Source organism: Typopeltis vanoorti, chromosome 3 (assembly GCF_054136105.1).
Source record: "Typopeltis vanoorti isolate ZY-2024b chromosome 3, IOZ_Tvanoo_1.0, whole genome shotgun sequence".
In the NCBI taxonomy this organism is placed as follows: Eukaryota; Metazoa; Arthropoda; class Arachnida; order Uropygi; family Thelyphonidae; genus Typopeltis; species Typopeltis vanoorti.
In genome coordinates, this window is record NC_143551.1 from 73,772,171 (window position 1) to 73,785,505 (window position 13,335).

At 33.2% G+C, this 13,335-nt stretch overlaps 1 protein-coding gene across 2 annotated transcripts in view; it reads right to left on the bottom strand.

Annotated features, from left to right (window-relative positions):
• LOC150108267 (uncharacterized) overlaps positions 1 to 13,335 on the bottom strand; it is a 709,268-nt gene that overhangs the window by 695,114 nt on the left and 819 nt on the right. For both annotated transcript variants that reach the window (XR_016548127.1, XM_090390670.1), the window contains exons 2-3: positions 6,010 to 6,087; positions 95 to 243 (exon numbers count right to left, since the gene is read on the bottom strand). Coding sequence is in view for 1 of the 2 variants with exons in the window: in XM_090390670.1 (XP_090246796.1) it covers positions 95 to 243; positions 6,010 to 6,079 (219 nt within the window). In the remaining variant the exon portion in view is untranslated. The remainder of the gene's footprint in view (positions 1 to 94; positions 244 to 6,009; positions 6,088 to 13,335) is intronic.

A 13,335-nucleotide genomic window follows, 5' to 3' on the forward strand; every position in this document is an offset into this window, starting at 1 on the left:
AGGACAAAGAAAAAAGAACAGGAAGGACCGAGAGAGAGAGAGAGAGAGAGAAGTAACAGAAAACTGAAAATAGTAAGCGACTAAATCCACTCACATCATGGACGTTTGTACTGTTCTCTAGCATACACTCTACTTCAAAAGGGGGCAAGGGTCCCAAACCATCGACATCGATTTTGTAATTCCCAGACAATGTTAGATTATGGTGTAACACGAGGTCGTGGCAGTTCCTGCGAGATGTCCAATCTGGAATATGAAAATATCATTCAATTAATTTAATTAATAGCAATATCAATTCAGAATTAATAGCCTTATCAATTCAGAAACTCAGTTGCATCTCCTATGAATTCAACATGGCTTGTGAAAAAGACTCATTTTGCAATACAAACGTTAATTTTTTGGATATATTCATTCACTATTGCTCAAAATATGAACACTTAAGGATTCCATATAGCGAAGATAATTAAATGTGAATATTTGTAGGCAGTGCCATCTAAGGACTGTTATCGAAAGTATATTAATATACAATTGTATTTTACGTGAACTATTGGTAAAATATAAAACTAATTTAGTGCATTTTCGATCAGTGTATAGTTTCGCCATTCTTCTATAAATCCTTGCAGGCATTAAATCAATGAGAATATCGGAGAGAGAGGAATCTTCTGTTAAAATCTCTCACGATAAATTAAGTTAATTAATTTTTCGAGTTCGATTTTACAGAGGTTTCCAAACTTATATAAAATAGAATTTATATTGTAAGAAAATAATTGTAATACTTTTTCTGAAAAAAATACATAATTTAATGCCCATTGAGTTGCATATAAAACGAAAAGATAGGATTAACCCAGATTAGAACAATGACTAAGCAGAAACAAACGTTATCAAGGTCTTGCGAACATAAAAATATGCACCCACGAACGGAGGAAGCCAAAGTAACGTCATCAGACTGGCGGGTAATCCTGGAAACTACATCGTAGTAACAAAGGATTAGTGACGATATAAAAGAGGACTGAGACGAATCATCAAGGTTTTCTCCCCCCCCCCCCCCCCGTGTGATGGCCGGGATAAGAATAGCTCCACTGCAGCCCATGCATGCCGTACGAGGCGACTAAAATGGATACCCAGGGAGGGTAATGGATGGCAATGCTGTAGCCAATGAAGTTCTGACTGAGGCTCGGCTATTGCTGTTACCCTCCTGCCATGATCAGAGCTCATAGCCCAATAATACCCTATCCTTACATTGTCCTCTACAGATAACGTGGAATATGAAAAGCATTCTTGCTTCGCCCATCTAGCCAAAAAATAACAAAATAAGCAAGGTTCTCGATTTTTAGATTCCAAGTTTTACCCTTTCCCAGAAAACAGAGTTCTAAGTGTGTGTGTGGAGGCGAGGCCTTATTCAATGGAGCTCCTGTTTGAATGTATAGACGTGCTAGGAGAGTGCTACTACCCATGGTCATAACAGAGACTTCGGCAGTTCCTTTCCAGTTTCCGATGGAAGAATCGCAGCTACCTTGTCCGACAATTCCCAGAGCGAGAACCGCTATATCGTCTAAGCAACGATCCTAACCTATGGTGAAGGCAGACTGAGGTATTGTGCAATAGACCGAAATGTGTATGTAAGGGGGCTATTGTAAGTAGGCACAAATTTTGTTAATGCTTTGCAAAGGTGAAATTGAAATTAGTGTGTAAAATTAGGGTGCTTACAGGTATTTGTTAGCAAAATGTTAAATAATGAGTTATGATTACATAATGGTAAATTGATTGTAAATCTGTACATATAATGGAAGGAATTAAGCTAAGATATAACTTAAAGAATAGCTACATGTTTAATTTAGAGTAGCAATCATTGTGAAGGGGTTTAGTAAGTTGTGGGAATATAGTCAGTTATATGTTGCTCCTAGTACATTTAGATAGGCTGAGAGAGATATCATTTCCTCTCTGATGCGTGTATTGTACACTCTTTCTAGGTTTAAATAAATGTTTTGTTTGTTTGTTTAACTACCTTGCCTGATCTATTTGCCAATGCACTATCTCTAAAAAAAACTAGCGAACCTGCGTGCACATTAGATTGAGAATCGCCATTGAGAATCAATTAAAATGGTACAGTCGTTAAAACATACATTTTTCTGATTCATTAGTGCGAGAATTTGTAACCTTCATATTGTAGATGGGCTGATAACATAAGGTGTGTTTTCTAGCAGTGGGAACAGAAAAGAAGATTAAGTAGGATTAACAGTGATATATATGTTAAGCAGATTAAAGTTAATTTAAGAGTAAAGTAGCACAGAGTTAGCTAAGACATAAGGATGTTGGGAGCCCAGCACATGTAAGCTTAACAAAGGCGCACTAGAATTTACCTGACGGACTATTCTTGGATTCTTGGATGGAATTTGAATTGTTCTGTATCACCAATCAAATTGTTCTTTAAATGATATCTTGTTTTGACTGTATATCAATTATGTGAATAAAGTAATGATAATAATAAAGTATGACTATGCATCTTACAAAATGTTATAAATATAGGATACTACATTGGTTACTGATCGCAGGTGATCGCATGAATAAGAAAAAATCTGCTTGTGAAAGTTGTCTTGCAAGAATTCAATCAATTACTCTTCTTACTCATCACGAGATATCTCTTCTATCCAATCAATATTTGGAAAATTAAAGTCACCCTTAATGATCATTCGTTTGGTACCCATAAAGCTAAATTGGCGATGCATTTCTTCTTCCCGTGCAACTGAGCTGCCCGGTCTGTGGCCATACCCCCTGCATATGTTTCTTTCTGTTAATCTGCATTTCACACCAGATAGACTCAAACTTACTGCTACATAGGACATTGTTATCATCTTTGTTTTATTTTGTTCTTACCCTCACTGGACTTAAGTCATCTGATATCATTAGTTACACTTCTGCTCCTCTCCTATCTCTTCTGTCATTTCTAAAAATAGTATACCCCTTACACTCGATCCCACTTATATTATCTGATGCTGATACGTACGTTTCACAATGTTGCCAACAATCTTAGGCCACATCGGCAATAAATTACCACCTAGCCTATTCTGATAATTAGATATGCAATTTATTTGATCTTGTTCTAGAATTTTCTCTTTTCCCTTCCTCAGACATACTTAAAAGGTCCGAACCCCAAAGCATATTTTTCCACCCCTTCGCCATAATAACCATGTTCGAAGACATTCATATCTTTATCACGTTTGCATACCCTAACTAAACTTTCACACACATTTTCCCCATTCACCCCTTGATGATCTAGTTTCCCTGACTTTGCAGTAAATGCATTAAATGTCTTTCAATGATAGAATGTCTATTACGTGTCTTGCCTACTGCACGTACGTGAAAGTTAATATTGAACTAAATGAATACATTGATTTGATTAAAATTTATTTATTGGAAATAATAACTGAAATTTAATTTATATACATATATGAAACGAAAAACTTACTTGTTTTGCAATGAAAAACGCATGTATTCGCGCATACTTTGCAAGATTTATTATTTTCAAGTAAAGCGCCATAACTATAACATGTAATCGCGCTCATTTTTTTCACTTCCTGATTAAGTATAACGTATAGTGGAGCATGCGTGGCGTGAAAAGAACAGTATAATATCGCTGTGAGATTGCAATTCTTTAAAATTGAACGCTTTAGTGTTTGAAATAAGATTTCAGATCCAAAAGTTTTTATTTCCAACTCTCTGGAAATAAAATTGCTTTAATAAATTCGTTGGTAGTCGCTCGTGATCAAATAGCTTGATAGTGATGATCTTGCTATATTTACCTGTTAATGAGACTGCTAGATAGGTTATGGTGAGTAAGCATTATAAGTAGGACAACATGTTCATTCGCATAAATCATATTTAGTAATGATTGTATTCGAGATGTACTCCACCTGAAGAAGATTGTAGTAATAAAGTCGAAACGTTAAGTTGCCTTCTCTTTTTTTTTTTTCTTAAAATTGCAAAATATCTGAAATCATAGCACTAAGTGTGGTGTATACGGAAATAGCACTCCCAGAACGGAGTTGATGTTCTTAAGATGGCAATCGTTACCAGATAACTAGGCAGAGAACTTTGTCGCTAGAATTTGGTTCTGGATTACCCATCGTAAAGATTTAACTAACAACACTGCTGCCATCTGTCTCTGCAGATGATAACGATGCATTTCATTAAAGAGACAAATCACGGCCGTTCCACAGAATTCGCAAATTGCGAACATTATAACAGAGTAACGACCGGAAACGCGCAGGTGTGAAATTATATTTATAAATATCATCACGTTATCGACGTCATTAAATGAAATAAATGTTGAAGTGTTACGATTGAAATATGTTTGAACTGAGAGAGAAAGAGAGAGAGCTGTTAAACAACCTTGGAAACAGAATGCCATTAAATGATAGCCAATTTCAAAGATATTTCCCTTCTTTAATGCCATAAAAACAAGTGAAATTTCTCGGTTTGTAGGCTCCAACATGATGTTTGAGCCATTTACGCTAAGTGCGTGTGTTCTCTATTCGATTTGTTTGTTCTACGGAAAAAAAAAGAAATCAAGAAAGCTCCTTTTTCAACTCAGTCAAAACAGAAAAGTGGTCATTTTTTTTTTTTTCAGTGTAACCAGAAACACACGCAATTAATATACATAATATCCCGATCTCATGGTCATAGTTTTGATGGTTTAATCTCAAACAATTAATAGCAATTTCTTTTAATAAGGTAATGTTGATTCGGCTGTCTGAGTTTAGATCTGTGCAGAAGAGGGTGTGGGATAAGAGGATGCTAAGATTATATAACGACGACTGCAAGGATAGACTGATGAACTAGCGGATAACAAGGACCAATAACCAGACCGAAAGAGGGAATATGTTAAGGAGATATACGTTAGGGAATACATTTAATAAAATTAATTGAAAGTTTTTTATCGCATGGCAGCAGTTGAAAGAACGAGGAGTTAGTTTTGAAAGTTCAGTAAGGGAATTGGAGAATAGATTTTTCTCGTGGTGAGTGAATGCAATGTTGCTGGAAGAAGCGTGGATTGCACTCAATCTCTGTTTGGAATTTTCCCATATTTAAATACACTAATTATACGTTAAAATAATATTCTGTGACTTGTATTGTTTTAAATGCATTATATATTTATAAGAAATTACATAAAATATTATAAATATCTAAAGCAAGACTGAATTGTATTGAATTATAAGTATTGAAAAGAATTCAGCATTGAAAACAGAATTGAATAACTGAGGTTTTGATGAAAGAATTTTCAGAATAAATTTTTCGCAAACTATTCCACTGACATTGTGAGTGTGCCATCCGAATTAAGTTCTCGGACTTCACTGTGGTTTCAATTAATAACAATATTAATTCAACGCATCAAATTAAGACCATTAATATTAAATTCAATTTCATAGTAATTAAGCTATTATCAATCATTTTATTTGCAAATTTAATTTAATAAAAAACATTCACTTAAATCTGTAAATAAAATTTAAGTATAAATTATTTAAATTTAATTTTAAAAAATAAATTTAAAATATAATTTTTTTTAATAATCGTATTTAGAAATTCAGTTTTGAGGTATTTAAAATTGTAACTTAATGTATTTTAGAAAGTATTAGAAAATAAAATAACTTTAGTCATTAAATAAAGTCTTGTTTAATGTAAATTAAATCCAAATGTATTCTAAATTAAATCCAAATGTATTCTAAATTAATTCCGAATTGAAAATTAATTCTAAGCTAATTCTGAATTCTAAACTATTTCTAAATTAATTCTAAAGTAATTCTAATAAAATGAAAAATAATTCTAAGTAATTCTAAATAAAGTTATTAAGTAAATTAGTTGACAAATAAATCTATGATTAAATAAAATCAGAAATTTAACTTTTCTGAACATTCCAATGCGTTATTTCGTTTATAAGGAATCTGTTGAAGATTCTCTAAAATGGGAATGAAAGTAAATACGTTGATAAGTGCATCAAATAGGATATCCGCATACCTTTTCCACTGATTAAACTGCTTAAGGACATAGCAAACAAAAACAGATATCGCATCCTCTTGAAATTCATCTTTTGTTCTAAAAAGAAAATAAGTAGGATTTGAAATAACTGATTTATTTCATTCGATAAGAATTTGCATTCACACACACACACACACACACACACACACACCAGTTCGATTTGCCTAGTATTAAAAGTTAAGATGACAAATATATTCATTGTTTCACACGTTAACATGAATCACTCAAATTTTTGGCATATTAGATTTCATTGATTAATGAAAAATCTAGTTTGAAATCCCAAATATTGCTACATTAAAATATTTGAATAAATCATTTTGAGGATTTTTTCCGAGGTTGTACTCTTGTACATTACTTCATTATTCTGCCGTATGGGATTCTTTATTTTTTTTTATTTTTTTAGCCGCCAGCTGAAATTAATTTTAAGTTTCCCCAGTACAATAAAAAAAAATTTATTTTTTTTATTGTAAGCTTCATATTCTAGTACAACATTTTGACAATCATATGTGTAACCTAAGAGCAACGGCTCGTCTAGGTTACGATATGCATAAAGTCACAAAAAGTTAAGTAATGCATTATCATTATATACACATATGTACGTTCATATAATATACGTATTATATATTACTATATTATAATAACATAATAAAATCACAGCAGACATGCTAATATATACAGAGAAAGTTGCATAACATTAATTAGGAACAAAATAAAACAAAGTGGTTTTTATATTTTTTTCACCTGAAACAGGATATTTTTAATCCAATATGCAAAAATCAATCATTTATATATTATTCTGAACTGAACTTCCTCATTTCTGTGTGAAAATAAATGTTCTTTCATTCGTGTTTTGTATTTGTTTGTGTTAGTTTCATTTCTTTTTATAATCACAAAACAATAGTTTTTTTGTTTTTTTTTTCGTAAACATATAGTTGCTATCTGCTCCATCACAGAAAGAAATTTCATTCATTAATTTCTTATAGAAGAGGATTTCACTTTTGTATTCTATACCGCTTACAGGTTCCTCTTTTCTCTAACCAACCCTCCCTTTTTTTTGCTTTATAAAGAAATCTATTAATAGAATATGAACCTAGTTTGACACTATCCATTATTCCCGCAACGCGCTATTTAGATTCCTTACGAATATGATCTGGAATGAATCATGATGGACGCCCTGCAGTGCGATTTTGTGCAGCCCGCCTTTGAGTTTTGATTTTCACGAGCGAAGAAATAAAATAACAATTTGAATCGAATGAGCATTAGATATTTCAATTTTATCACTAATCGATAATCTCGATGTCGGTAATTTTATTTGGTGTTTTTACATCACCATATACCCACGTGTTTTTCAAATATTAGATATGTCAAAGAAGCGTCCTTACACTGTTTTGTTCCAATGCGCATGCTCCAGGAGTTCGCGGGAAACGTGAGCTCGTGGTTATTGTGCAATTAGTGTTATTCGTTGTTCAGCTATTGAGGTTGTGTCGCTGCTGCTCACCAAATTACTAGATACACATTGTGATTTATTTCCGTCTAATCTTTAGTAATCTAATTCTACTTAATAAATTTTATTGCAACTTATCGCAATTGCACTTAATAAATTTTATTGCAACCACCATGCCTAACAAGAAAAGAAAAATTGAAGATGAAAAGTGAGTGTATCAAAGCTAATGGGAATCAGACTATTTGATTACAAACAACAAGAATAAAATTCAATGTCTTGTTTGCATGCAAGTTTTTTGTGCATGCGAGTATAATGTGAAACGACACTACACTACATTACACAGTAAAATAGTTGAGATGTATGTTGGAGAATCAAGAGGCACCATTATTACAGAATATAAGAAGAAATTGATTCACGCAACGAGTTATTTTGCAAAAAATAGTACTAAACAAAGTTCAAGCCTTACCGCTTCGTAGAAAGTAGCATTGGAGTTAGCGAAAGTAAAAAAAAAAAAAAGCTTTTTAGTGATGGTGTGTTTGTGAAGAAATGTGCAATTGAAATGGCAAAACAATTTAATGAGCCGAAATTAGCTGAGAAGTTGGAAACAGTGGCATTATCTCAACAGACCATCGCAAGTTGGGGGGCCCAAAGCTATTACGGGGACGGAAGCGGCTTTTTGCTTTGGAAAACCATTGAAAGATAATCTGTTGCAGATCAGTGGAGGCATTGTCGCATAATATGGAAAATTTAAGATTTCATATTAATATATGTAATGTAGAGGAATGTAATTTTTTATTATCACATTCAATAATTTCTGCATTATATGAACTACTGTGTACTAAATAAATTAATAATATAAAACTTTGAGTTAAGCATGAAAAAAAAGCTTCGCGATCTTCCGGACGATCGCGATCAACATGCTAAAGAGCGCCTTGCATGTGTCTCTAATTCCAGAAAAATTAGGATAAACAAGGAATCAAAACTATTTCCTAATTTAAAAAATTGTTATTTGAGGGAGAATGGTTACGAAGGGTTGAGGAAAATTTGCTTAAATCTAAGTGAAATTCTTGTTGTATATATAAATCAAGACTTTAGAAAACCTTCTTCAGATTTAATGAAGTTGTCCAATTTCTTTCGTATTTTGACAATTGTTTGTCGGAACACAATGATTATATGGTAATTACAGATGTTCTCATGCCGACATTGAATTATTTCCATGAATTTCTTCTCATTTACATAACTTCAATACCCGAACTAATTACAGTCCTTGTAGACTGTAAAGCTTTTATTTAAACCAGTGCATTCACGAGAAGAACAAAAAAAAAAAAAAAAGTCTTGTACCAAACGTGTCAGAGAAAGTTAGGATCTTTCATTGAAATAAAAATAACAGTTGGGAATGTAGAAGTAATCCGACTTCCTTAAGGCACTTTTATTTTCTATTATTGTTTTTAAAAGGTACTAATATCGACAAATGTCATCGAACGAAGTCTGAGATGCTTCAAGAATGAACAACAACAAAAAAAAGCTTGTTAAAGTTTCTAAAAAAATCACATATTTCTTATCTCCACAAAAGTTCTCTTAAAACAAAATTAAAAGCTCTACTATATATGAATTGAATGCAAAGAACGGTACAAAAAATTCCACTAATTGTTACCCTTGCGCGAGCCAGTGTTTATTGCAAAATTTCACGTGATGAATTAAAGATAGCTAAAAGGAAAGAGAAATATACTAACTGTGATCCTTGCGCGTGTCACTATTTACTGGTAGTTTTCACGTGCTAAACTGGAAAAAAATCTACTAATTGTTATACTCCAACAAAAGTATCGCTGTTCACGTGTAATTATTATTGTTAGCTGCAGGCAGTAGTTTTCAATTCAATGGAGTCTGCGCGAGATAAAATATGACGTAACAATAAAATATATAAAAGTAATTAGTTATACGGAAAATATATTTTGCAATACTTAAATTTCATTAAAAAGTTATTCAATGAATCACATTCATTCATTTAATTTCTCAGGGTCCATATTTATTTTTCCTAATGTAGCTGCATACAGCAGATGAGAATAGCTGACCATCCAACAAAACAGCAGTTTTTTATGGTCATTATTATTTATGAATATTTCGGAATAATTTAAATAATTCAGATTATTTCATATATATTTTTTACTCTAATATTATCCCCAATGCATCGATTGGCTTTTTTTTCCCCTCGATACTAAGTCTCTTTCAATAGTTCTGTGTGCGTGTCTCTCTCTGTCTCTCATCCTTCGTGTTCCCCTTGACAGATTATTTTCTTATACTTTTAGTGCCCGCAATCAATTTATCATTATAGATTGATCAAGCCAATGTTGCTTTGTTTCCCATTAATTCCACTAACATCTATCATCGTAGTCAATTTCGCAAGGGCCTCGCGCAAAGTATTGTTGACAAAAGTTACCAACAGATAACTCATACTATATTCTGTTAATTGTTGGACGAAGATAAATATCATACAATATTAAAGCCGACGAATAGATGTATTTATCCTAAAGTTTATCCTCAAGATGGCTTGACTTGATTTAGATGGATAATAACTTGCATGATGTAAGGCGTGGGTACTTTGTAAACTAGGATTCATTGAAAGGGAAACAGGTATTAGAAAATTATCAACTTTGTACTAACGTATTGGACATATTGCTTGAATTCAGTTAGTTGTTCAAACAGGACGACGGTATGTGAATGCAGTTTAAGGAATGTCTATTAAGTAGTAAGCTTACAGCAATCAATTTTCCACGAAAGTATGTGAATGATTCTTATGTTGTTAATTGTCTCGACTAAAATGGTCGATGTCATCCAAACGCATTTAAAATGTGGTTTCCAGCGAAATAACAAACAATATTTCAAACATTCCATCAAAGGATTACACGAAGCATTTATAATTCTGAAGAAGCAAGCTTTGGATATTAGCAATTAAACAGTCAAGCATTCCCTTTATGCTACTGTGACATGCGCGTCGCATCGACTTCCTGTTTCCGCTCTACAAGAGCGGAAAACGATGAAGTTAAAGCATGTGACAGATAATGTAACTTGACTTGCATTAAAAAGTTATGAAATACTTAAATAAAGAAACAAGGATTATTTTGCGGTGCACGTGTTTATACAACGTTTCGTCGACTTGCTGTTAACCATCTTCATATACAAGGGTGGTCTGAAAAGTTCTCAGCCTAACAATCGAAAAACGAATTTATAATTTCAAAATTATTTTTATTTTTCAACATAATCTCCCTTAAGAGACTAATAAATTTATTAGAGCGATGCTCTGGCGTCAGTATCCCGTCCCTGTAGCGGTTCTCAGTAAGATCTGCAAAATACCCCTCTACAGCTGCAATCACCTCTTGATTCGAAGAAAAACGCTGACCAGTGAGGAAGAGTTTTAGTTTTGGGAAGAGACAAAAGTCAGAGGCTGCCGAATCTTGGAAATAGGGTGGATGCTTCAACAATTCATAGTGCAGATCCCTTAATTTTCCCATTGCCAAAACACCTTTTGTGTGCAGGTGCATTGTTCAAATTTTTTCGTCTAGTCTGGTTAAAAGATCGGAATAATATTCCCCGGTTATTGTTTTACCCTTTTCAAGATAAGTAATAAACAAAATGCCTTTAGCATTCCAAAACACCGATGCTATGACCTTTCCTGCTGATGGAACCGACTTTGTCTTCTTTGGCGCTGAACAACCGGCTTCTGTCTACTCTTTTGACTGCTGTTTGGATTCTGGTGTGTAATGGTGAATCCAAGTCTCATCCATAGTAATAAATCGACGCACAAAATCAGTCATTATTGTTAAAACGCTCCAAGCGCTGTTCAGAGATTTTCATGCGAGTGGGTTTTTGATCTGCTGTGAGCAAGCGCTACCCATCTTGCGCAAAGATTTTTCATATGCAGTTCTTCATGCAAAATATATCCAACGCGTTCTTTTGAAACTAGTATAGTCTCAGCAATTTGACGCACTTTGACTTGCCAGTCATCCAATACAAATATCTTTCACTTGATCAATGATTTCTGGTGTTGTTACACTTTTTGGACGTCCTTCACATGGATCATCTTCAAGGCTGGTACGGCCACATTTAAACTCGGCAGCCCATTTCTTAATTGTCGAAAACTAAATAAAGAGAAGAGTACCCACAAACTTTTACGAACTTCGAATGAATTTCTTTTGGCGTTAAACCTTCTTTTACGAAGAATTTTATGACCGCACGATACTCAATTTTTATCCATTTCAAGGGATACAGACAACCCTTTTGTTTCAGACAGCTGTATAAAATAAACTACTTGATACAATGGCTTGCAATTTCACATGGATGCTTATGACAGATGTACCAAGTTAGAAAAAAAAATATTGCCGATAGTATTGCCATATATGGTCGAGGCTGAGAACCTTTCAACCTACCCTCATAGTTCTGAAATTACACGCTTGCCCGGTTTTATTATTAATATTATTATTATTATTATATTAAATATGGAACTTGGTATTATTAGCGACATTTATGCCGCAATATTTTCCTAATATATTTGCGAAATGGTTGAAATAAGTATTTTTGGTCAGGATACTGTTGGGAATATTTTTACGCACTTTTTCTGCAGTAAATCGGGAATAATTTTTTCCAGTGTACTTTTTTGGAGAAAAATACTTTTTTACCAGTTTACTTTTTGGCAATGCATTTTTGCCAGAATACTTTCGCAGATATTTTCTGAACAAAGTACGTTTGGTACGTATTTTGTTTGTACTTTTGTTTGGTAGTACGTTTTTAACAAAATATTTTTGGCGATCTTTTAACAGATTACTTTTCGGCAATACCTTTTTGCCATAATACTATTCAGATAATTTTTGGCTAGAATACTTTTGCAGAGAACTTTTTGACCAGAATACTTATTCAGCACTATTTTTTGCTAAGATATTTTTGGGATGTTTTTTTACAACTGTACTTTTTTCTGAAATATAATAATTTTTGCAGAATACTTTGAGGATAATTTTTTGCCAGAGTACTTTTTTAGACAATATTTTTTGACAGAATTCTTTGGGGATTTTGGATTTTTTTACCAGAGTACTTTTCAGCAATACTTTTGTTAGAATCTTGGAAGGGATAATTTTTTTTTTTCAGTTTCAACATATTTTTTGTCATATTATTTTGGAAATACTTTTTATTCTGGAATATTTGTGACAATGTTTTGACGATAAATTAATTGTTTACGTAACACAATGCTCGCATCGTAAATTGACTTCACTCACTTCCTCCTGTAGATTTGGACTAATTCCACACTGTTGCATCCTGCGATGAATTGACTTTACTCGAGTAGGCTTGTGGACATCAATTTATAGAGTAATTTTCTATAGAATTATATTTTGAGTGGATGTGGAGATGAATACGAATTCATTATCTTGCTGAATTGCACCGAAATGTACCAGAATCACCGACGGCCTTCATAAATTCGAATAAACCATTAATTTTCGCTTGAAAGTAGCCGCACTGACTTCTGTATTACGATATGAAATCCTCTCTGCATACGCCACGCACAACTATAACTCCATGAAACAGATAAGACTCATAAATCAGTCAATTGTGCCTTCTATTCGGTCTTCCATCTTTAAAGTCCTTTACAATAAATTCTCTCGGGTAGTCTCCTTTAACCCAGACTATTATTTCTAACAGACATCAGCGATAGGTCCGTGTTTAATTTGCCTCACCACAGGTTACAATTCGATAGTGAATACATTTTCCTAGATTGATTGTTTATCTTTGCTACAATAGTCTATACAATAGTCTACATTTATTCCAGTTTCCACTAATGAAATAGCCGGTAACTTATCAAGAACAGAAGCGCCATC